The following is a 26,108-nucleotide window of genomic DNA, read 5'->3' as shown; positions in this document are numbered from 1 at the left end:
GTAGGCAAAGGGCTAGGATCCAGATTCACACAGGATGGACACCTCTTCCTCTGAGGTGGACAAGCTTGAGGCAGCAGCAAGTGAAGAGGCTTTCATGATTGCTATCTTCTCTGAGAGGTGAAGGGATTGTCGCTTCGAGATTAGAGAATGCTTGGAATAGATTCTGGGAAAGAATGAGAAGGCTGACAAGCAAATAAGGGGATCATCAGGTAGCCTTGGGGGCCTAGTTAAAAGGTAAAGCCCTTATGTTGACAGTTCACTCTACCTCTGCAGAGCCCTCATAGTTGCTGCTGAAGCCACAGCACCACCTCCCCACCCCGGCCCAGCAGCCTTCCTGCTTCCTCCTGCTGGACCTCCACAGCAGGGCCCTATGTTGCTGCCCAGCAATGTTCCCTGCCCTTCAAGCCTATCTTTTACCCACATGTGATACCCTTCCCTCCATGCTTACCTTGCCAATTCCTACTCACCTTTCCCTACTGGGGTCAGGCCAGAATCTCCCCAGAAGCCTCCCTCAACTGCTCTCCTCAACCCCCTGTGCCCCCTCATCCCAGAGCTAAGAGTTTCTTCTTTGCACACAAATAGCCCTTCCCATACCTTGCTCACAGCATGACACATACTGCATGTGAATCACTGATTTACTTATCTGCCTCTCCCACTGGACTTAAACAACTTGAGGGCAGAAACTTTTCACCTTTATAATGATAACTACTTAGTAGGTTGGAGTCCCCAGGTAGTGCAAACTGTTACCAAACTCGGCAGCTGTGGAAAAGTTGGAGGTTTGAGGCACTTTGGAAGGGCTGGTGATCTTAAATTCCCCAAAATCAGCCATTAAAAACCCTATGGAGCACAGTTATACTCTGATGACACACATGGGGTCGCCATGAGTCAGAACTGACTCCATGGCAACTAAAATGAACTCAGTAGGTGCTCCATAAATGTCTGTGAAATGAAGTAGGAGAAAAGAACTGAAGTCCAAAAATAACACAATTCTACAAGGCCATGATGTCCCCAGCCCTGTGTCACATGCAGATGCTTCTGATGATGAAAATCAAGCCACAAAATATAGAAATATCCCTTTGGTCTCAACATTTCACCCCCTTTCTTTTCAGGAAGAGACCTCCTACAGGGAGGAAATACCTTATCCTATGCAGTAACCGTTCCCTCTCCCACCAAACACACACAGCCTGAAGCATTGTGAAGAGGTATTTTATTGTAAAAACTGACAAATCTTATTTATATAAATCAGTCACTCTCCACTCCCAAGTTCTATCACCTGTGCCTGGGAGCAGAGTCTGTGGTATTTTTCTGGACTTAAGGTGTAAGCTGACATGGTGTTCAAGAACTTGTCCAGTGGGCAGAGCCCTTCAGGGCATCCTTCTGGCACCTGCTCCTGCAGAAGAGACATGACTCAGCAGGTCCACTGAGGACCCCTTCCTTCTGTTTTCAGCTGAACCCAGAGGTCTGAGAGGCTTTCTCCCAAGCAGTATGTCTGCACACATGTAACAGCCAGAAAGGCCTCACTACCCAATCAGCTTCCAGATTAAAAACACTCGCTCCTGCTTGTAAAAGGAGCTCAAGAAATGTTTGTTGAATTGATGGGGAAGACATTGTCAAGTTATATCCTTGAGCTGGGCGAGCTTAAGGTCTCATGATTCTCTGGACACACCTTGATGAAGCTGCCAAGACACCAAGAGTGCTGGCAACACCTCCCAAAGACACCATTATTAACTTTCAAATAGGCCTCATAGTCAGGATGCCGCCATCCTGGCAGACACTCAGGAGAAGAGAAGGAAAGTGGCCCTGTAACTAGGAGGCCCTGTAACAGAACTGAGCTAAGGCCCACGTCCCAGCCCGCCACCATGTACCAAGTCCTGCCCTGTCCCTGGGTCACCTAATAGGATTCAGAGAGATGATTATATCAATGGAGACTCCACGTGGCCTGAGGAGGGAGACTTGGTGCGTAAAGGGAGACCAAGGTGTGTAAAGCTGAGGGGAGGGTGCCTAATCACCACCCAATCCCACCTCAGAGGTCTTACCTCCCCATGGTAACAGAGCCGCACAAACCACTCCTTGGATTCCTGGTGCTGGTAGAGTTCCATGGTCAGGTCAACAGCAAACGGTGGCCATTTGTGGTCAAAGATCCCCAGGGCCATTAAGAGAGGCATGAGGGTCACATCATGAGCTGCATAGAGGTACAGCTTTCTGCAAAGAAGAAACAGTTCTCCACATTTCTTCACCTTAGGACTCTGGAGGCCAGCACTCTGCCTGCCTTTAAGTAAGGCATAACATTAGCCTCAGAAACCAGGTGACATCTAGAAATCAGTTGAGCACGGCTTAAAACACCCTTTAAGCAGATAGTGGGGAGAACCCTATTCCCCACTCCTCATGTTTTCATGAGAAGGGACCCCCCCCCACCACCACCAACCGCCACAGGAGTAACTCTCTATGCCTCCCACCTGCCTGGTTACTTACTCACTTGCTCACTCATTCACTTACTCACTCCTCCACTGCTGAGTTTAGAAGAAGGAACTGAGCATGTGTAGTTTAGGCCCTATCTTCTCTCTTTGGGACCTGTCTGCTTATGGCAAATGTTCTTCTACTCTCAGCCGTATGTGTGTTTAATAGGGCAAGCTCCGCCCCTTGTTGGGAAAGCTTACAGTTTTATAATGAATTAAGTTCATTTTAAACGAGTATTAATAAACTCATTTAGCCCTGATCACATTCTCCAAATGGCTTTAATCAGTAATAAAGGTACCATTTTAATCTATATCTGTTTGACTCCTGCATCTATCTTTTGGGCACGATCAATGATATTATTTATTGCCCCCCCCCCCCCCAGAAGACCAGCATTAGACCCTGCGGCATTCCACAGATAACAAGGCCAAGGGTGGCAAGGTGGCAAAAGCATCAAGAAATGTACTGTCATTGCAAGTACTGTGAAGGGCAGAGAAGGGTACTCATATGGTTTCCTATTAGAAATCCTGGCCCTAAGTCCCTGCATGTTCCTGTTTTAGCTCTCCGTCTGCTACCCCTCCCGCATCCATCACGAGTCTCTGGGTATAATTTGTCTCACTCAAGAAGGCAGCCTACAACAGTGTTTCTCCAACATTAAGGTACATACAAATCACCTGGGGGTCTTCAGCCTGGGGCCTCAGACTCTAACAAGCTCCCGGGTGATGCTGAAGCCATGCATTTGCAGACTACGCTTTGAGTAGCAAGTGGTCCCCAATCTGGGGTTTCAGGCTCTATGAAGGTAGCAATGGAGGTTCATGAACACTTCCAACAGCTTCCAATGCCTAACAGATATCATCCCCTTCTACACACTCAATGAAGGCATTCAAGCTAAACAACATATTAAGCAATTATCTTTGTTTTAGGCTGTTATGATATCTAATCAGTGTGATATCGTAATTAGCTACTCTGTTTGCCATATGTTCAATTGGTAAAAAATGGAAAAATAAATTTAATAAATTCAGGGTTCTTTTTTGCAAAATAAACATTTCAAAACATGGTAGGAGCGGTGTGGCAGGAAGAAAAGTAAAATGGTGGTGAACCTCTGAGGGACCCAGGGCCTCTTAAACATCTACCTTCAGTCACTGACAGCCTGATTTTTGTCCCCTAAGACTCGGGTTCCCTCCCCTTAGCTAAAGGCCACCCACCTCCCCCACAACCCAGCAGCACAAAGCAGAGCTGTGCCAGGTACCTGATCTTGCTGGGTGGAGTGGCAGGATCCACGGCTTTCAGGAGATTGTTCTCCAGGATGTGGAGGAAAGGGCCTACCGCCAGCTGAATACTTTCCCTGTGTCAAGTGAACAACACTGAAACACACAGGGGCACTCAGCACAGGGGATATAGGCTGGTTCTGCCCCCGAGGACCTCAAGGGCCCAACCAGACAAAGCTGAGAAAAAGACAAGGAACGCACAAGGGAAAGTGACAGGAGAGAAATGGTGCTGCCTCTCCTGTGAGGCTTCTCTGTGAACAAAGACTTCCAGCAACAAGAGCAACCAAGATGTGGGGAGGGTGGGTGGAGTACAGGGGTGGCAACTGGGATAAGGCATGAAGAATGAGGCCTTTAGGAACAAAAGAACAAAGCTGGGAAGGACAGAGTGTCAAGATTGCCAGGAATTCCAGGAGACCCTTAGAAAAGAGATCAGAAGGAAATATTATAACAACATCATAAGCTATGCTTTCTATGTGCCATCCCTCCTTTCGAGATTAGACCACAGGGGCTTTCTTATTATTATCTGATTTAACAAGAAGTTCAGAAATAGTGCTCCCAGGGCTGGCTCTGTGACTCTACCATTTTCATTCTCAGGCTTGCCACCTCATGATCACAAGATGGCTACTGCAACTCAAAGCATGTCCTCTCACAGTAGTAAACAAAGTAGGAAGACTGGGGTGGGGGCAGGGAGGGTGGCTAAAAGGCTTTGTTTTTGTGCCTCTCAACTCCATCTAAGAGGAAAAAACCTCTCCCAGAATCCCCAGAACTATCCCTAACCCAATCACCCACAAAAGGGAACAATCTTTATTCATGGTGACTGAGTAAACTGCCACCTTTATAAATCAAGAAATGTTGAAGCAATGCATGAAGAGTAGTAGGTAACCAACACCATATGCGATGTTCTCTTTCCAGAAGAGTGTGTGCAGGCCAAGCTGAGCTGGACTGCATTGTGAGGCTGTAACCACTTGGCCTTGAAGAAATAACAGTTTTATGAGACCAGGGCTAATTGGAATGGAAAGGAAGATGGATCAGGTCCTGTTTTAAATGCTTATACCAGAAGAAAGCAAACTATAGCCATAGGCCAAATCTGGCCTGCCTGTCTGTTTGCATATTGTCTATGGCTGCCTTCATGCTACAAGGCAGATACGAGTAGTTGTGACAGAGACTGCATGGCCTAAAATATTTACTAAGTGTATTTGTGTTGGAGGGGAGACAGTGGGTGACAATTTAGGTCTGGAGGGAACAGAAGAGGGAAGCTGGTTAAGTTGCAGGCAGTGGCAGTAGGCTGAGTGGCTTGGCCAGAGCCTCTTGAATACCCAAGGCTAGTGCGCCAGTGGGCACGCTGACTCTGAGTGGGAGTAAAGCAAACAGAGGCTCTTATTCTTAGGCAGCAAACCATGTAAATTCTCCAACTGTTAGATACTTTTTCCTCCCACTCACCTTTCCCAGAACAATTCATCTACCTCCCATCTCCCCGCTCTGCCAAGGTACCTATTCTGAGTTGAATGCTCTCAATCCATCTCAGAAAAAAGTGTCTTTCAAAATTGTGTAAGAGATAAACATTCATTCTAGTGGTCAGGAAACAAGCTTTCTACAAACAGAGCCCTAACTAGCAGTAATATAGAGAAAACATAGGATTTGTAGTCAGAGGGTCTGGGTCCAAGTCCTGCCTCGGCCACTTGCAATGGAGCCTAGGCAAGGTAACCACCACTTCTTGGGCCCAGCTTATTCGTCTATAAAGTCAGGGATAATGACAGCTACCTCACGGTAAGAATGAGAAAATGATTTGTAAATTGTAACATGATGAACAAAGTTAGCCACAATTATTTTTCCTCCAGCTTCCCCCACCCAGATCCTTTGACACTTAAAGCAAAAGGAAAAAGTCAGTGATGGAGAAAACACACTAGGGTGGTGCATCCTTGATCTATATCACAGTGAATAGAAGCACTAGGTCACCAGTCCCAGCTCCAGAGGTACAAGGACCAAGCCCATTCAGCAACAGCAGAACAGGGTCGTTCCAGCCTCTTCACACACAAAGATGCCAGTTGGCAGGTGTGAGAGGACCTGATGAGACCTTCTTCCCCACACACTGGGAAGCCTGGTCAAGTGTAACTTCATGCCAGCAGCTAAAGGAGCCCCTTACCTATCTTCTCTTTGCAGGATGTACAAGGCTGTGTCCACAGCTCTCTGCTCAATCATCCATGCAAATCTCTTCAGTGCAGGGCAGCTTGGGAGGCTGTGTACCTGAAAGGGCCACAGGTCCAGTTTGAGAAAGAAATGCTGAGCCTGGTAGCTGACCACCTGGTAAGCCTGGCAGCTGACCACTTCCATGGAGTCTACAGGATCTTCTCCTGGGGAGAGGTTTATAGCACAAGAAGCAATGCTTCAAGCTAGTCCTAGAGATCTGAAGGCCCAGGGGAAAAAAAAAAACTTTCCCCTCCATTTCTGATGGTTTCCCATCCACTCCAAAAAAAAAAAAATTTTTTTTTTAAATACATATTTTTAAGCTTAAAAAAAAAAAAAAAAGAAATGCAATACAGGCAAGTTATTCATAAATTTCTGCTTGGCCTTCATTTTTCCCAAAATGATTTCTAAAAAGCATGCCGTAAAAACACTTTAACTCTTGCCGGCTTATCTTACACATTCTTGCCTTATCATCTTACACCTTCTCGCCTTACCATCTTAAACTTTCTGGCCTTAACCATCTTAACAAGAGACTCATGGTTCACACATAAGTACAGGTGCATTTCTGCCTTCAGGTGCACTGTCACTTTCACAAGAGAAGGAAGGAGGATCCGGGCTATTCTTCCTTTGAGTGTCTGACTTTTAAATCTAGACAAGCATTTCCCATTGTGTGTTCTTCAGCATTTATTACATAAGAAAAAGATTCCATGGCTAAATAAGTTTGGAGAAAACAGACTTAAACCAGATTAACCAGCTTTTTTTTGCTACAGGCTTCTCCCAAAAGTGATACAATAAGCAAGAGTTCCAAAATTTTTAGATGACAATCCTTCCCTACCCACTGCCCACCCCACCCTACCCACTCATAACACACTCACATCATGGGGACAGGGATTCTGGTGAACACGATTCAAGGAACTCTGTGCTAGAGTTCACTGTCTGTACTCCTGAGCGATGGTCTTCCTTGACTGCTCTCTACCCCTCAGTCCCCATGTCCATTCCATCTGCAAGCCCTATCACAGCTACCTCCAAAACAGGAGGTTTCTAGCACTTCTCTCCACCATAGTTCTAACTCAGGAGCCGGTCCATCCAGGTGCCCAGGCCTAGGGCAGACAGGCATCCCACCTGCTCAGCAGCCACATTGTCCAGGAGGATGAGGAAGTCCACCCCGTCACTACTGCCAATGCCCATCACTTCCTTCACCTTTTTCAGATCCTCTGAGATTCCTGGCTGCAAAGAGGCAGTCTGCCTCCGGCCTCTGCGAAATGAAGAAATTCCTTACATGGTATAGCGCTTAAAAGTTCACAAAGTGTACTTCATTCAACATTTGGGATCTCATTTAATCCTCACAACAACCTGCTGGTGTTGGCTAGTATTACTCCCATTTTATAGATGAGTAAGTTGAAGCTCCATGGGGTTAGAAGACTTGTAAAAGGGCTAGACTCAAAGCCTGAATTTTCCAAATCTCAATCTAGTATGTTTTCTTTGTCTGAAAACAGCATGCTCTTTCTTCTGTAAAACACATGCCATATAGTCTCAGTGTAGCTGAGAAATACCTGAAACTAAAAAGTGCCATCAGTCCAAACTGATCCTTCCTACGAGGCAGTACATCGGTAAGAGAAGAGGAACCGGTATCTTCTGCTTGAACACCTGGATTTGCAGTGTGATGACTGACACAACCGTCTTTCATTTAACCTGTCTGTTTTCCTCACCTGCCCTGCCTGATGGAACATGGCTATTAGGAGGATAATGCTTTGTAGACAACAAAGCCCTACCCACAGCTGTATAAATCATCTCTCCATCCCAGCACGGGCTTTTCCCAGGCTTTCTGGACCTTCACTATGAGCCTGCCACTGTGAGTCAGAGCTTCCTCACTTCCTGGACAGTGGACATCAGACCTGGAGAGTAATTCGATTCCTCCCTAGGCACTGTTAGCCTGGATGGACCCTCAGTACACGCAGAGTCTTGCCAGCAAAGCTGTCGTCCCCTGCTCCCAGAGGCCGTTACCTGGTTCTTTGCCTCATGCTCCAGCAGTTTTGGGAGTTGGGGTACAAGACTTCAGAGCTTGCTTCATCAGTGTGGATGATGATGGGGCCTACAAGGAAGGAAGCACAGGCAGGAAGAGGCTTCAGCTTGGGTCTTCCCAGCATCCACACCCCTTCTAATTCGGTCTAGAAAGAGGGCTGTTCCAGGAGGCAGGTGATCAAGGCTACTCCCTAAGAACAGCAAACGTCTTCAACATGTCCTGGCCCTGCCTGAGCAATGGAGAAAAAGCAAGTAACAGTCTTGTTCTGTCTAGCACAACCCCTCCTTTCGGGCCACAATGTACATATGACCTGGATCAGACTGGCACTTCCTTGCCATGTTCCAACAGGTAGCCTGGAAAATTCCAGCCTCAGAGCACTACCAGCAGCTGGACATTCTACTGAAGAATGAGTTGTTCCTGACTTTATCAGAACTAGCTTCTTTTCTTGCTTCCCAAAGTTCAACCCTATGGACAAATATGGTGACTTATCACATGACAAACAACACTATGACCACGAGGTTGGGGAGTGTCCAAATCCTCTCAGACCCCATGGCCTAGCACAACTGGAAAGCAAGGTTCCTAGATAAACTCAAAGATTCAATTACAAACAATGCTTACATACCTCACAGCAACTCCCTGCTGCTCAGGGCTCATAAGTACCCTTGGGCCTGCCTATCAATGCTTAAAGAAGGCATTCTAACACCTTCCCATGCTTTTCTCTGTGCCGGAGATGGCCAGGGCCTATGGTAGTTTCCCTGTAACTCAGCCAACCCCCACAACCTTTCCACATAGTTCAAGCCTGACCTTGTCTGTTGGCAAAAGAAATAGCTCCCATCAGCAGCTTGCTGGAGCTCACTGAGGTCAGTCCACAGAGTGCTTAGAATAAGAGCTATTATTCCCAAAGATATTATTGCTAGTCAAAACCCCAGGACTTTAAAAGTAGCCTACGGTAACTTCATTAACCAATTGCCATCGAGTCGATTTCAACTCATAGCGACCCTATAGGACAGAGTAGAACTGCCCCATTGGGTTTCCAAGGAGCGCCTGGTGGATTCAAACTGCTGACCTTTTGGTTAATATAACTTCACTAGAACGTTAGAATCTGAGCACACTTCGCTGGTCTGGACAGGAGAAGAAAATCACAGCAGCAGTCATAAGATCTGCAGTTTAGTCTTGAATCCACAGCTAAGTGGCCTTGGGAAGTCACTTCCCTTCTCGGGGCTCAAGTTAAAAAACTAAAACCAAACCCATTGCCGTTGAGTTGATTCCGACTCATAGTGACCCTACAGGACAGAGGAGAACTGCCCCACCGGGTTTCCAAGGAACAGCTGGTGGATTTGAACTGCTGACCTTTTGGTTAGCAGCCAACCTCTTAGCCACACAGTTTGCTCATCTATAAATTGAAGGAGTTGGACTGTAGCAGTGATTTTCAGTTGTTTTTAAAGCAGTGGGACTTTTTCCCTCCCTCCCCCCATTGTTATATAAAGTAATGAAAGAAAAGGTGTTGATGGTTGCAAGATGGGGGGGAGGGGCAAAACATAGTCCGTTTGCATGCCCCACCCCCTCTTTTCCTATAGCTCCTGAGACCCCTTTGAAGAATCTTGAGACCCCTCAAAAGAAACCAAAAGATCAGATGTCCTCTCCAGACATGTACGTCCTCTGAGAGAGGTGGAGCACAGAGGTGAAGAGTATGGATGCTGAAACCAGACTGCCAGAATTTGAAATCCAGCTCCACCATTTACCAGTTTTTATGACCCTGGGCAAATCATTTAGCCTCTCTGTGCCTTAGTTCTCTTTATCTGTAACATGGGGATAATGATACCTATCTCATAGTCACACCAAGAATTAAACACGTTAATATATGCAAAGCTCTTAGAAAAATGCCTGGTGCATTGTTAGCCCTGGATAACAAAATAACAAAAATAAATGTGATTTAAAAATCTAATATAACACATGGTAATTGGCCTCTGCTTGGAGTCTGATATTAGATTCACAGTTTACAGTAAACATGGCACACTGCAGGCACTCAAATATCTGTTGAATGAATGATTGACCAAGTGGGGCAGACCAGCAGTCCCCCACAGTTTTGTTCTCTGCAGCTTACACATAACCCTTTGATTTCTCCAGGATTTTCACTCCTGAAGCAACAGCCCAAGTTTGCATCACTTTCATTAATAGTGGCACCTTCTGGGGTTCCTTGATCTATTCAAGTCCCTTGATACTGGGCAAAGCTTGAAAGTAATTATGACAGAAGTCAAACTGGGGTGCAGGGAGCTGCTACCTAGGCAGGCACACGACAGGCTGGTTATAATACCAGTTCCTTCCCTGCTGGAAACCTGGGGCGATCTCAGTCTGATATCTGCCTGTAGATGAGGTCACCCCCAAGAAACATCCTTCCTAGTCCAGTCACACTTTTGGTATCTCTGAGGACATTTGAAGCACTTTCAGGTCAGGCATTGTGGGTTACTCCTTAGCTCAAGGGCTCCCAAGAAGTAAGCGGCAGCCATCCAGTTTGCATTATGTAACCGAGACAGATGGTGCTTGTGTTCAGCAGCCAGCTACAGCCAGAATTAGCAGCAGCACCCAGCCCAGACAGGGGTAGCGCCTGCCTCCTCTGGCCTGAAGGTCCTATTATTTTACATATTTTTTTAAAAGCCTGATGGAAATCTTATATCTATTCAAGATACTGCTGAAAAAGCTAAACAAAATAACAAGAACCTTTGCCTCATGGTACCATTTTAGTATTTTAATATTGGTGAGGTCATACTGATCTGAAATTCAGACCAGCAGTTAAATGTAAATTTGAAACGTTACAAATGACAAAATACAGCTTCATTTGGTAGTTAAAAAGCCTTCAATACGTGGGCTCCATGAGGGAAAATAATAACCGTGGTTCTCGGTGGTGAAAGACTGGGAACCACTGACTGCAATCATTAACTGGCTGAATATATCAAATCCAAACTCGACAGACATCCTCAACTAGGAAAGGCTGAACAGAATACTGTCCATACCATCTGGATCATGCTGTGGATTAGCACCAAGACCAGAACAGCAGCAGCAGGCATGGTTCCCAGCTAAGTGTCCCTCCTGGCCTCCCTCCTTCTCAGCAGTGTTCACCTAAGCAAAAAGCCCCCTACTTCGCTCACAAGACCTGGTGAGGGCTGCCTTATGCAGCGCATGTAGAAGCTTGAGAGAAAAAGTCAGGAGCCAGAGGCACATAAGAGCAGCTGATGCACTGCTGCTGATGTGGAGGTCAGGCTGGCGAAGGCAGCCTAAAGTCAGACAGGAAAGGGCCCACTAAGTAGGTATACCAAGGTAGCCACGTGTACAGGGAAGAGACCAAGGGAACAGGTACCGACAGAGAGAAGATCTTTGGAAGTAAGAAGAATAAGCTCCTCAGGGGCAAGGGACAAGTGTGGACCCCAAACTCGAACCTTCTTTCTGACGTTGGAAAAGCCCAGCCAGCAAACACCGGGTAGACTCCAGATTCCGATTTATGTTAGTGGAACGGACGCTGGTAAAAAAACAAAAAGGTAGAGACACTTATAAAAGGAACATTTAATTATATACACTCTATCCCTCAGAGCAGGTGGGAGGCTTTCAAGACTATATGGGGTTTCTCTCTGTGGGATGGATGCCCCAAGGGAATTCCTGAAGGCCAATGACTGTGATAGCGCAGTGGTTAAGAGCTATGGCTGCTAACCAAAAGGTGGGCACTTCAAATCCACCAGCCGCTCCTTGGAAACCCTATGGGGTAGTTCTACTCTGTCCTATAGGGTGACTATGAGTTGGAATCGACTCAACGGCAACGGGTTTGGTTTTTTTTTTTTTTAATGAGTGTTAACTCCAGTGACCATCTTTTACACAAGGGTAACTGCATTGTGACAACCCCAAGTTGTCCCCCAAACTACTCTGGGTGAGAGTGAGAACCATCTGGGGGGTTAGAACAGGTTCTGTCATGCTCAAGACCTTCAACTGGGTGCAGCATCCCTTTCTCAAGTAACTCACGAGACCTCCAGTGGGTTGAAGGTTGGTGAAAGAAAGGGGATGTCCTCCACATAGCTCTTCCTTAGCCTCTCTCCCAAGGCAAACATCTGCTGCATGCCCACCTTAGTCAACTGCCCAGCAAACATGCCCCCCTGAGGTGGGGGAGAAAAGGAGGTAAGAATAAAACAACTGATGGCCTGATGAACCCAGCCCAGAGGAAACCACTGAAGCTTTCCAGTGGGCTTCCAAGAGCAGGAAAGCAATACTCACCTTCAGTGTGGTCTCATGGTATTCAGAGTCGAAAGGAGAATGTGGTTTCAGGCCACCAGCCAGATCAGTGACTGTGTAATCAAACTGAGTTTGAGATGGGACCTCTAATAGCTGGGGGTTCCACTCTACCTGTTGTGACTACAAAAACCAACACATGGTTAAAAATGATCACTGAAACTGACAGCACTAACATCCAGCAGCACTCAGAACACAAAGCTGGAATCACCCCATGTGAGGTGAAGAATCACTGCAGAAAACAATTCGGCCTTTGTTCTTGGGTGGTTCAAGGACCACACCTGAAGCCAATGAGTGGGAGGCTAACAAGCCAAGAGGGACCACCTGGTGGCCCAACATTGACTGGCCTCAGGAGGCATGATGTAATCTACCATGACCACATGGTGAGGCCAATAAAGACCCTGAACATGAAGGCTCAGAGGCCTTCCTGGTTGGCGAGAACATCCGCTCTAGGGAAGGTAGCATGTCCCTTGGGACATGGAAGCTTTGCATTGGGAACTCTCCCAGACCTCGCCCTACGTGTCTCTTCATTTGTATCCTTTTTGGTTGTAATAAATCTGTATCGTAAGTATGGTATACTCTCCATGAGATTCTGTGAGTCGTTCCAGCGAATTATTGAACCCAAAGGGGTAGTGAGAGACAGCAGGGTAGAAGGCTGGGATGTCATGTGGACTCCTGAGCTTGCAGCTGGCATCCTGAAGGGGTAGTGGGAAACCAGTCCTAAATCTGTGACCAGCAGGGCAGAAGGTTGTGGTGTTGTGTGGACTCCTCAAACTTACAGCTGGTGTCTGCCTAGTTGGCAGTCTGAAGGATGATATGCTTTTAACGTGTGAGCTCTGACCCAGCTCCAGGTTGCTAGAGTCAGAGAAGTGTTGCATGGGTAGTGGTCTAAAGGATGGTGTCCTTCTAAGTGTTAGCTCTGACCCAGTTTCAGGTGGCTAGGGTTGGAGAGAGAGCTATACGGGCAGCTGGTGACAAGGATGGAGAAGCAGGAGGGTGACGACTAGATCAATCCCCACATTTTGGGGACTGGATTCATGGTGATCCTTACCACCCAGTTGGCAACTCTGGTGTGATTTGCCCCTTGCTTAGCACACCCCATCACTAGATCTGCAACCTTCCCACAGGAAAGAAGGAAAGAAACTTAAACTCTAGTTCCAACTAAAAGAAGAAAAGACCATGATTTATTATTCCAGGTGTCCTTAGCCTAAATCCTGTTATTGCTACACTAGTACTCACTGTTAAAGGGCTGTTCTAGCACTAAATCCCACACTGAAGTAAAGGGAAAAAGTGGCCAGGATGCCTGGCACTCAAATATTTGATAGATGGATGAATGAATGTAATATGACCGTGGCAATCTCTAAGGAATCAGCACGCAGGCTTCTATGCCCTACCTTGAGAAGTCTACTTAATGTCCCTTATAATTACCACATATTTCCCTTCCTTTCATCCAACTTTTCAAACAAATAGCTGCCATTAAGAATCCTTTGTTTCTTTACTATTTTCCTTTACTCCTTGCAATCTGGTGACTGGTCCAACTGCACTGTAATGGTTTTCAAAACATCAGAAGTGGCTGCAGGTCTCATACCTCCAAGTGCTCATAACACTCTTACACTTATTGAGTCAAATGTGACAACTTCAATTTTAAAAACAAAAGCCTTTTGTTCTAAACCCACACAGCAGCTCTTCTTTACAGCCTACTATACCTATCTCGTTACCATTACAATTTCCTAGGCTCCAAAACTCAAAACCTCTGACTCTTCCTGCTGGTACACCATCACGGCACCAAGCCTTGTTGATCACTGCTTAGAAAAAAAGTCACTCCCAATGGTCCTTTCTTTATCTTACTGTCAGAGTATAAAACCTCATTACCTCAAATAAAAGCCTCTGACAGACTCCCTCTCTTTTACTCTCACAATCCATACATACATAACCCCCTGACTAATCTTGCTAAGCAACATTCATCTTATCAGTAGCTATTTCCTAATCTTTCACAGGTAAGCATCAGGCCTTCAAGGACTTCCACACTTTGGTCCAGCCTCTGTACCCAGATGAACTGCCACTACACCTCTCTTCTCACCTCCCCAGTAAAGACCTTGTTCACTGCTTCCTTGCATCTTCTTTCAGCTTGCTTTCCTTTCTTGGAAGACCTCTTTTTCCCATTTGTCCATCCAACTTCTCTTCAATGTTCAATGGTAGCTCAAGTCTTACTTCCCCATCACTGACTACTTCAATGATGTCTTCTTATCTGAATTCCTACAGTACTTACAGTCAAAAAAACAATATTTAACTCAACGTCCTACTACCGTTTTTGTTTTGTATTAAAACATTTGAAAACTTAGTATGTCACATACCACTGCATTTATCTTCTTCCATGCCAGGAAAGTGCCACTCGGAGTCATAGGTTCTTTTCCCACAGACGAAGCCCTCCATTCTTCCAAAAGGCACTGTCTCAGCCCCACCTGCACCCAGTCTCCAGCACCTGAGGCTCCTCCTAAGTGGCACCGCACCAACTGATATCAGAAGACTGGATGTTCAGAGCAGACACTTTCTTCCTACTACCTTTTAATCATCGTTCCTTCTTTCACAGTTCAGATCCTTTAACTCCCCTGTATAAAACCCTTCAAGGGCTCACAGCTGCTCACCTCTTACCTGCCCTGTACACTTAATTTTTAGCCACACAACTTTGTTTCCTATTGCACCATCCTCATACCTCCTGGCTTTTGAACATGTTTCTTCTGTCTGGAATTTTCTTTCCCCTTCATCTGGAAAGACTTCTGCCCATTCCACAAGACTCAGCTTAAAGGCTCTGGGATGCCCTGACCATGGCCCCTGCTCCATGCTGTCACAGCAGCCTCAGTGGCTCTCTTCTGTAGCTTTTACCAAGCTGGATTAGAAGAGCTCCTTTACTGGTCCATCTTGCCTGGTACTGAGCTTCCTGAGAACAGAGACGGGTCATCTACTGACCTCAGTATTCTGGGTGCTCAAGAAAGGGCCTGGCACACAGTACGATTAATAGCTCCAACAATTTTCCAGATCCTGTAGAAGATACCAAGATTGAGATAACATGACCTTGCTTTTCCTGGGTGTTCAGGTTGGTAAAAAAAAGCAAGCTGTGAATGTAAATGATAGCAATATTATGGCAGAAAATGCTTATGTGCTGAAGGCCATAGAAGTTCAAAGGCAAGAGAGACTTTCTCTTCTGGCTGGGGATTCAGGAAAAGTTTCATGAAAGGTATGGCATTTGAAATGAATAGAATTTAGACCAGCAAAGACCTAGACTGGAGAGTAGGAGGTAGGTAAGAAGGGTGGTGTTCAGAGTTCCAAGAATAGCTTGAGAGTTTGAGCAAAACAGAGATGGAGAAGACTGTATATAGGAAAGAAGTTGTCTGGCTTGCCTCAACCTGAGAGTGGTTTTCAAACTTTCTGGCTAGCAAATACTAAGTACAGTTTAATTTTAGATTTGTATATATAAGGCAAAAACTGAAGCCTCCCTAGCTGAAGCAGAAATAGGAATCCAGAGCCCCAGCCATTCAGCTTCCCCCTATCCCATGGGCTCCATAAAAAAGTCTGAAAGCCACCAGTACAGATCCTAATTGGGATGGGAAGACTAGATGCAGGAAGGCCAGGGTAAAGATGCCTGCACTATTCTAGATGAGAGCCTAGACCCTAAGGCCTCATCTAAGACAGAAGAAATAGAAGGGGTAGATGCTAGACATTTGAGTCAGACTTAGCAAGTAAGTAGATAAAAGCTTTATTTGGGCACTGTGTTGACAGATAAACAAGGAAGAATTAAAAAAAAAAAAATTCCAAATTTAATTGTGCGTGCCTAAGGTGACAAGGGTAATGGAAGTACTTCTTGATTAAAACTAAGACCAAGACAGAAGAACAGTTGGAAAGTTGAGTTCAAGGTACCTTCATGTAAGTTCAAGGTACCTCCTTTGTGTTGCCAGTGCTCCCAGCACATTCCCATAATTGAAACCTGCTTGGCTTTCTCCTTCACCACACTGTAAACTGCTTTAGGGCCAAGACTGAATGATCCATCCTCACAAGTTCCATGTCTAGCACAGGGCCAAGGGGCCTGGGCATCCTCACTAAGAAATCTCCTGCTATGCACATTCACCAATACAGGATCTTTGGTGTTGCCCAGGAGATGACCCCTGCAAGTTCAGGCCAGTCTAGAGTACATGTTCTCAGACTTTCAACAATGGTTTCATACATGGTATCCACCCCACATAGACACTCTCATTCTTATTCCTGCTCTTCAGCTTCCAAATCAGTGGCAAAGACTTAACTTTATAATTTTACTTATTTATTTATATACCACCTTCAAGAAATAGCTTAAGGTAGATCATAGCAATACCTAAAATATAGTAAGGTTAAAAAATTCAAAGTAGGCGAAAAAGATAAAAGGAAACAAGCGTAGGGACAAAAAATGGATGCAGAATGAAGTTACCTAAAAAAGGCACATCATAAAGACCCACATGTTTATTATACGTAGGCCACAGATTCAGCACTACGATTTCTGGCTTTTATGTAAAAGGAAAAACTTAATCAACTACACAATATCCTAAAGATAAAAGCAAGCCAGCTGTTCAAGAGAAGCACACCATTTCTAATGCTAACAGACAAATTTCTCCCAAGGGCCCTTATAAAGGGGATAGTGTGATAGAATGAACACCTTTTCAGCAGTCACAGCAATGAGTTCCATGGGACTGTTTCTCATAGTTCCCTCAACACAGAATGACAGCATCTCACCAAAGGAGGTTTCAGTGAAGGCAATTCTAGATGAGATCAATATGCTACATTCCAAGTAAAAGAAAAACAAAATCTACATAAAAATAAACAAAAACTTACCAGGTACAGGTTTTAGAATAAAGTAATGGCTTGAAGCCTAGGCTACATATAAGAATCACTGATAAAACTGTTAAAAGTTACCAATGCCTAAACCCCATCCTGGACTAATCATATCAGAATCTCCTGGGGTGGGAACTCAACTTTTTTAAAGCTATCCAGTCCAGGTAATTCTAAAGCTTCACCAGAGATGCTTTTACAAAGTCTCAATGCTCAGGTCACACCCCAGGCCAATTAAATTAGAATCTCTGGGAATGCCGCCCAGGCATCAGTACTTTTCAAAGCTCCCCAGTCGAGCTCAATGTCCTGCCAAAGTTAACAACCACTGATCCAGACAATGGAGAGACTGACTTGCTATTCTTCAAGCAATGCTCCCTGAATACTGCTTCTCTCAGCTGAGCTTTGGATAGGTATTAAGCAGCAATGACACTGACATTATGCTTCCCAGTTCATTTATATCGTCAGATAAATATGGACCCAAATGCCTTAATCGATGGTGCAGCTGGGGTAGGTTGGACTTTTACGAAAACTGAGGAAACTGCCTGAGTTGGGGGACATCTTGCCACCATCTGGCGGGGAACTGAGGGAAATCCTGAAAGCAGGATCAAATCTATCTTTTGAAAGTGTACTTGGATTCACTCTAACGATCTAAAAAAATGGTCAATCAAGTTCCAGAGTTTTATTTCCAATGTACAGATACAATACTTTCAGCAAGAAAACATTTTCAGAGAAGTTAAGCCAACAGTCATCCAAGCCTTAAGAAAACAATTCAAACATCTAGTTTTAAAACAATGCTTCTTTCTGAAGATTTGTGAGCTAACTGAATGAAGTGACTTGTCACATTTGTTTATCTATAAACCAGTCAGAAGTCAGGAAATATCTACCAAAGGCAGTTTTAGAATCGTTGCCAAGTAGTTCTTCCAGACTATGATTAATAGCTGAGCCAGGAAGATCAGCAAATCCCAGTAACAACCTGTATCAAGTTGAATCTTGAAAAGAAAACCTAAAAGAGAATATCCAGCAAAAAGTTACAGGAGGCTGATGACACTCGCTCATACCCTAAATTGAGTGTTGGTTCCACCCCTGGCTTTTATGCAAAAGCTTATGAGATAACCAAACATGCTTAGAGTGTCTGCCTAAAGTCTGAGAATGTGAGCCGGTAGGAGAGGCGATGTGCTTCTCTAATTACAAAGCAAGGCTGAACTGAAAACTAAGATGCTCAGCTTTAGTGGCTACAGAGGCAGCAGATGAATGAAGCTGTATTCTACCCGAGTTACAGCTGCTGCTTCCAACATAATGGCAGAGGATACTACCACACAGCCACTGGCTCAGGAGGAAGCCCTAGAAGAATCTAAATCTTTTTCCAGGCCCTTCATGGAGTACATATCCTGTGATACTAGGTCCAGGCCCAGACATTCCAGACTTTTATTCTCTGCTACCACTGATAACTGTCTTTAATGTGAGTCTCCTTTTCCTAGATATTATTTTCCAGTTCTTCTATAACAACAATAAATCGAGAAGAGTGGAGGTAGAGGGTGGGTGCACAAAAGATGGGCTATGTGTATACAAAAGCATAAGAAAAATTTAGTGACCTAATATAAAAGACAAAGTAAGGGATTGAAAAAAGATCAAAGCAAGGCAAAAGAAAAAAAGAAATTCAGATACCAAAAAAAAAAAAAAAAAGTGGTATAGCCATAGAAAGACAAGCAAGAAACCTGACAACAGAATTAAGTGCCTGCCACAATTTATTTATGTGGGAAGTGCTTTAAGATTTGATTTCAAGTGTGGCCAGCTTCATAAACTAGCTTTTCAGTTGTACAATGTGAAGACACAACGCTGAAGGTTTCTGGAAAGCAACTATGATCATGAAGAAAACCAAAACAACCTAAACCCGTTGCCGTTGATCTCGATTCCAACTCATAGCGACCCTACAGGATAGAGCAGAACTGCCCCATAGGGTTTCCAAGGAGTGGCTGGTGGATTCGAACTGCTGACCTTTTGGTTAGCAGCCTAACACCTAACCACAGCACCACCAGGACTTCGTGATCATGAAGACCATGCCTAATAGGAGGTTTGAACACCGTCCTAACCGTGCTCCAACACCAACCTAGAGGACCAAAAGTACTCCACAGGTGTGATGTCTGGGGGACCTGGGGATTTCAGAGTACCTGTTCCTGTCTGAATTGATTCGATGGCAACGGGTTTAGTTTGGTTTGGTTCCTCTTTACTAGGAAGCCAGTTCTTCAATCACAGGCCAACCTGCTATGAAAGGTCGCAGGCCTTCTCTGGCTTTCCCCAAGAATTACACCCAGAAAGGTGAATCATTAAGAAAACGAATTATTTGTGCTTTCATCATACTTATCCTGAGCAAACCAGGTAGATTTGAAGACACAGCCATAAGGCTAGCCACTTTTTTTTTTTTTTTTGCCTATCTCAAATCGTTTCCACTATAGACTTGAAATCTCCAATCGAAAAGGACAGCACTACGATGCTGCACTTGTTGCCAAAAAGCCTTAAAGAGGTCTCAAATGGTCTCCAGCAAGCCCAACCTCTGAAAAATCTGCTGTGAAATGTGTTCCCAAAGGCGATGACCTCTTAGCAGACGACCTTAGATCCACTGTGATCCCAGTTACGGTGGTTCCTGTCACAAAGGTCCCTCTGACAATCTTCAAAACCATACTGGTTTAAGGTTACACACAATAAGTGCACTATACTCTTGTACTCAAGTTCACTTAGAAACTTGTTAGAGATGCAGAATCTCAGGCCCTACTGCATATCTACTGAACCATAACTTGCATTTTAACAAGATCTCCAAGTGATTCATGTGAAGAAGCGCAGCACTACCACACTACAGCCATCAAGCGGCGCAACTGGAAGCTCCCGGGCTGCCCTACTCCCGGAAGGGTAGGAGATGGGGGACGCCAAGCCAGCACCTCTGCTCAAGAGCCGAGATAGGGACCGGGTACTGCTGGCTTCCTTCCGTCTGGACCCCGTCCGAGCCCCGTTCGGTGGCGATAAAACTCCGAGGGTGCGTGTTCGGTCAAGGCGTCAGGTCCGCCACGGATTGGTCACACGGTCCTCGCCCAACCTGCCCCGACCTCTCACCTGCTCCAGAGGGAGTGGCTGGAGAGGACTCCGAGCCCCGTGTCGAAACACGACCTGCACCATTTTCAGCTCTAGTAGGTTGCGGTCGACAGGATTCCGGCGGTCTGCCTCCTGCGGTTCGGCCAAAGCTGCCTTCCGCTGGTGGAGGCAGTATGCCAGCGAGGTCAGGACTCCCACCGGGGCCCACACGCGCATGCGGAAGACACCGGTGATCATGGTGGTAACCCCTCGGCAGCTCTCCGCGGCGAGGATGCAAGGGGCGAGCACAAGCCCTCCCCGGGTGTCGGAGCTCAGCGGCCTCCTTCAAGTTCGCAGAGACAGGCGGGCGCACACATCCAACCCCCGAACAAGTGGAGACTGCTGCAACTCCTAACCCTGAGGGTATCCCCGCTTGGAAGCGTGAGAAAACAGGTGGGAGGAGCGAAGATCTTCCCGCAGAAACCCTGGGGATTTTAACTGGCGTCGGGATCGGTCGCTTCGGCTGCAGACTGGGCCCGGGGGAAGTCAGCTCCTCATCTTTCGCCCTGCAGGGAACCTTAAACTTGAATTCCAAGTTTGGCCTCCAGCTCTTGAAGGACAGATAGCCAACCCTTAGCTCCTCGGTGGTCAGTGCTCCACTAACACAGACGACGCAGATACTACTTTTCTGTGAGCAAGTTTTCTTCCACTTACTCACCCGTCCAGTAACCTGTCCCAAGAGGACTCGCGCAGAGGAGCGCGGGAAAACGAGTCCTGCTGTGGCGCCTCGTACGGCGCTCCAAGTTGTGAGAACTACAATTCCCACAAGGCTGCGCGCGACGGGGGCCCTCAAGGAGCGGGATTTCCCCGCCCCGGGCAGGGAGCCTGGTCCCTCAGGCCCAGCCCACCAAAGTCTCCAGGCCTAGGTGGCCAGCGCACGTGCCTGAGCCGGGCGTGGAGTAGAGTGACTCTCCGGAACTATTGATTTTGTTATACCGGGATAGCGAGGAGCCAGGATAGAGGTTGAATGAGTGGTGGAGGGGAGTATTTTGAGTCTAGCGAGTGTAGAAGACTTTCTTGAAGTCCTGAAAGCGGTATTGCTAAGAGCCGAGATGCTACTGAGTGATTACCATTTGCGAAGCGCTTTTTATTTAAAATTCATTTACTATCTCCCTTCTATGTCTGACGAGCCCTGGTGGCGCAGTGGTTAAGAGCTCAGCTGCTGACCAAAAGGTTGGCAGTTCAGATCCACAGCCGCTCTTTGGAAATCCTGTGGGGCAGTTCTACCCTGTCCTATAGAGTCGCTAAGAGTCAGAATCCATTCGATGGCAACGCGTTTGGTTTTTGGGTTCTATGTGTAAATAATTTCCCAGACTTAAATCGTCTCAGTCATGTAGAACTATTAAGATCTCTGATGTGTTTACTTCCACTCAGAATACTTTTGTGGAAAAATCCAGGCCTTGTCTTCGTGTGTCCCAGTGATCCTATAAGCACCTTTATTACCCAGAAGAATGCCAATCTTACTTACTGCCAATCTAGTTTCTCTAGAGTATACAGCTACCCCAAGCCTCTGTTCCAGATCACTGCAACAGGACACAATCTGAACTGTATCTTTCCGAAGGCAAAGACTAAGTTGGGGGTGGGGGTGGGGCAGATATTTGTGGAAAAGTCTGAATATGTACCATCTAACCATTTTTTAAATCATTTTAAATTCGATCCTTGGAAAACAAAACTGGACCAGATGTGAAGGTAACATACTTACAGAGCATAGCTCCTGACCTGAATCTACACTCTGTTCCCCAAGCTAGAAGCTTCTGAATGCCCCAGGATGGGAGGAGGGTAGTTTTGAGGCACTGCATGTTGTCATAATTTTCCCTCTGGCCCAGCACATGGATTTACCTTTTGGAGTCTTATTATGCGTCCTGATGTAATTAAAAATTGAACACTGTTGTATTATAGCCTCAGTAAGGCATCAAGAGCACCAGGCAACACTGCTTCAAAAAACCCGAAAACCAAATCTGTTGCCTTCGAGTAGATTCCAACTCATAGTGACCCTATAGGACAGAGTAGAACTGCCCATAGGGTTTCCAAGGAGCAGCTGGTGGATTCCAACCGCCGACCTTCTGGTTAGCAGCCAAAATCTTAACCATTGTACCACCAAGGCTCCAACACTGCTTCAGAACTCATATATCCAAATGTAACCCCAAAGGTTAACCCAACTAAACCCACTGCCATGGAGTCGATTCCAATTCATAGTGACCCTCTAAGACAGAGTAGAACTGCTTCATAGGGTTTCCAAGGCTGTAAATCTTATGGAAGCCAACTGCCACATCTTTCTCCCTCAGAGAGGCTGGCAGGTTCAAACCTCTGACCTTTTGGTTAGCAGCCAAGCCCTTTAACCACTGTGCCACCAGGGCTCCCCCTAAAGGTTGGGAAGAGCTATTCTCAACAGTTCAGCAAGAACACGGGGCAGCTTCAGTGTAGAAAACCAAAAACACCAAAACCAAACCTGTAACAGTTGAGTCAATTCTGACTCATACCGACCTCATGTGTTAGAGAATAGAACTGAGCTCCATAGGGTTTCCTTGGCTGTAATCTTCCCGGAAGCAGAGTGTCAGGCCTTTCTTCTGCAGCAGTGCTGGCTGGGTTCCAACTGCCAACCTTTAGGTTAGTAGTCGAACGCAAACCATTTGCACCACCCAGGGACCTTTTCAGTGTGGAAGGGCCCTGGTAGTTCAGCAGGCTCAGCAGCTTCAGCAGCCCTGGTTGTTTAGCACATCTAAGCAGCAATGTAATGTTGGCATCTAGGTGCCAAACCTTCTGCAATAATGGACAGGGCAACTCTAGTCCACACCCTGCACTCTGGCAGCCTTGGTATCTATCACCTTTGGACTGTACCAGCAGTAACTGCAGCTTGTTCTGCCTGGGTGCACGTGTGTGTGTGTGTGTGTGTGTGTGTGTGTGTGTGTGTGTCTAGGGGGGTTGGGTAGAAGGGGAAGAAGGGTGGAATGTCTTAGCAGCGGCTCTCTGCAGGAAGCCAGAGCAAGTGAGGTTGGAAAATGACAAATTCCATGTGTAGATGAAAGCACTGATCGTCAGCACATGCGAGTCAACCCTTGGGGAGTCCTATAAATATTTTGTGTATGCTGTATGGTGGCGATGGTGAGCTGGAGTTTAAGAGAGGCTAGAAGTCCTTGAAATCGTGCTCTGGGGACAGACCCAGGAAAAAACAAAACAGAACAAACAAAAAGCGCCTATTATCGTGACCCTGGTTGATAAAACTTCAGGCAGCCATGGCTTGGGAAACAAGTCCTTCTCCCACCAATTTGTCTTCAGTGGGTTACACTTACTATTATGCAAAAATTTGATTTTAATCACAAGATTAGATAAGAAACAACGACATTCACTGTTTTATCTCCTGGAATAAGCACAGTGCTCCGTAAATATTTATTTTCTGTAAGTACTCCATCAATAATTATTGAATGAAACTGCAAGATATATTGTAGAAATGTTGTTGAAGACTTTGCCCATTACGTCACTAATTGCTCTCTCTATAAATCTCCTGAGGAATTTGTTTGAGAGCAAAGTGTTAGCATTAGAATAAGCATCATTAAGAAACATGAACACCACCTTTCTTTCTTTTTTGCCTTAGCTGCCAGGAAGCAAATATTTAGCAATAGCAACTATTTTGACCCTAACAGTTAAGTGCTCAGCTGCTAAACTTTTGGCAGTTGAAACCCACCTAGTGGCTCCCAGGGAGAAAGACCTGGTGATTTGATCCCATAAAGATTACCAAAACAAAACAAAAATACCAAACCCATTGCTGTCGAGTCAATTCTGACTCATAGTAACCCTATAGATTAGAGCCTAGAAAACCCTAAGAGGCAGTTCTGCTGTTACACGGGGTTGCTATGAGTCGAAATAGACTCAACAGCACCCAACAACAACAATGGCCAGTAAAAAGGTCCCTGGGTGGAGCAAATAGTCTTGCTTGACTAGACTGAAAGGTTGGCAGTTCAAATCCACCCAGCAGTGCTGCGGAAAAAAGGCCTAGTGATCTGCTTCTGTAGGACTACAGCCACTGAAAGTCCTATGGAGTGCAGTTGCACTCAGACACTCATAGGGTAGCCATGAGTTGGAACTGATTCAACGGCAACGAGTTTAGCCAGTATAACTGATCTTTTCCTCCTGAGTATCACTGTGGATTGGAAGGAGCAAAACTGGAGAAGGGACAGTTAGGAGGATGTTGCAGCAACCCAGGTGTAACACATTTAGGAGGTAGCGTCAACAATAGAGAGTGAGGGGGAGGAAGGAATCAAGGATGACTCCTAAATTTCTGGGTTAGGCAACTTGCAGATAATGCCATTCACTTGGTGAAGAGGTTAAGCAGAAGTGAGCAAGTAATTGTAGTTATGCAGATTAAGAGGTACCTATGAGACATCTAAGAACATGTTCCGCATTTGTCAAGTTGAAAGAGCTGAAGAAAAAATTCAAGCCTCTAGTTGCAACAGTGAAAGATTCTATGGGCAAAAAATTGAATGACACAGAAAGCATCAAAAGAAGGTGGAAGGAATACACTCACTGTACCAAAATGAATTGGTTAACGTTCAACCATTTCAGAAGGTAGCATATGATCAGGAACTGATGGTACTGAAGGATGGGGTCCAAACCGCACTGAAAGCATTGTCAAAAAACAAGGCTGCAGGAATTGAAGGAACACCAATTGAGATGTTTCAACAAACGGATGCAGTGCTGAAACTGCTCACTTGTCTATGCTAAGAAATTCGGAAGACAGCTACCTGGCCAACCAACTGGAAGAGATCCATATTTGTACCCATTCCAAAGAAAGGAGATTCTACAGAATGTGGAAATTATCAAACAATATCATTAATATCACATGGAAGTAAAATTATGCTGAAGACAATTAAAAAATAGTTGCAGCAGTACCTGGAAGGGAACTGCCAGAAATTCAAGCCGGATTCAGAAGAGGATGTGGAACAAGAGATATCATTGTTGATGTCGGACAGATCTGAGAAGCTGGACTATATGAAGAAGAACACAGCATCTGGATTGGAGGAAGACTTATTAACAACTTTTGATGTGTAGATGACACAATTTTGCTTGCTGAAAGTGAAGAGGACTTGAGGCACTTACTGATGAAGATTAAAGACCACAGCCTTCAGTATGGATTACACCTCAGCATAAAGAAAACAAAAATCCTCACAACTGGACCAATAAGCAACATCATAATAAATGGAGAAAATATCAAAGTTGTCAAGGATTTCATTTTTCTTGGATCCACAATCAACGCCCATGGAAGCAGCAGTCAAGAAATCAAACGACGTATTGCATTGGGCAAATCTGCTGCAAAAGACCTCTTTAAAGTGTTGAAAAGCAAAGATGTCACTTTCAGGACTAAGGTAAGCCTCACCCAAGCTATGGTATTTTCAGTCACCTCATATACATGCAAAAGCTGGACAGTGAATAAGGAAGACTGAAGAAGAATTGATGCATTTGAATTATGGTATTGGTGAAGAATATTGAATATACCATTGACTGCCAGAAGAACAAACAAATCTGTCTCGAGAGAAGTGCAGCCAGAATGCTCCTTAGAAGCGAGAATGGCGAGACTTCGTCTGACGTACTTTGGACATGTTATCAGGTGGGACCAATTCCTGGAGAAACACATCATGCTTGGTAAAGTAGAGGGTCAGTGAAAAAGAGAAAGACCCTCAGTGAGATGGACTGACGCAGTGGTTGTGACAATGGGCTCAAACACAGCAATGATTGTGAGGATGGCACAGGACCAGGCAGTGTTTCATTCTGTCATACATAGGACTGCTGACCCGGAAGCGACTCAACAGCACCTAACAACAACGACATGCCATTAATCCTCATCCTAACTCAAGTGGTAGGTCCTGTTACCATTTCATAGGGAAAGAAACTGAAGTTAGAGAAATTAAGTAACTTCCCTAAGGATAAAGGAATCT

General features: G+C 45.5%; 1 protein-coding gene across 1 annotated transcript; it reads right to left on the bottom strand.

Annotated features, from left to right (window-relative positions):
* Nucleotides 1-1,189: 1,189 nt before the first annotated feature.
* On the bottom strand, nt 1,190-21,312 carry ACP6 (acid phosphatase 6, lysophosphatidic). Its single transcript, XM_004380329.2, has 10 exons — nt 20,161-21,312; nt 12,187-12,324; nt 11,938-12,068; nt 11,364-11,443; nt 7,911-7,998; nt 7,029-7,161; nt 5,866-5,966; nt 3,704-3,799; nt 2,037-2,202; nt 1,190-1,390 (listed from the first exon to the last, which is right to left on the bottom strand). The coding sequence occupies exons 1-10, from the start codon at nt 20,374-20,376 to the stop codon at nt 1,247-1,249; spliced, it is 1,293 nt and encodes a 430-aa protein (XP_004380386.1). The 5' UTR covers nt 20,377-21,312; the 3' UTR covers nt 1,190-1,246.
* Between the last annotated feature and the right edge of the window lie 4,796 nt (nt 21,313-26,108).

Source organism: Trichechus manatus, unplaced genomic scaffold (assembly GCF_000243295.1).
Source record: "Trichechus manatus latirostris isolate Lorelei unplaced genomic scaffold, TriManLat1.0 scaffold00073, whole genome shotgun sequence".
In the NCBI taxonomy this organism is placed as follows: domain Eukaryota; kingdom Metazoa; phylum Chordata; class Mammalia; order Sirenia; family Trichechidae; genus Trichechus; species Trichechus manatus.
This window is presented reverse-complemented; position numbering and strand designations above follow the sequence as displayed.

Bases quoted from the DNA above. Each gene is read 5' to 3' on its own strand.
- ACP6 (XM_004380329.2), bottom strand. From the start codon at position 20,376: ATGATCACCGGTGTCTTCCGCATGCGCGTGTGGGCCCCGGTGGGAGTC. The intron at 7,999-11,363 runs GTTCGAGTTTGG...CCTTCCTTGTAG, and splicing joins TTTCCAACGTCAGAAAGAAG to GCCCCATCATCATCCACACT. The intron at 5,967-7,028 runs GTGGGATGCCTG...TGGCCCTTTCAG, and splicing joins ACAATGTGGCTGCTGAGCAG to GTACACAGCCTCCCAAGCTG.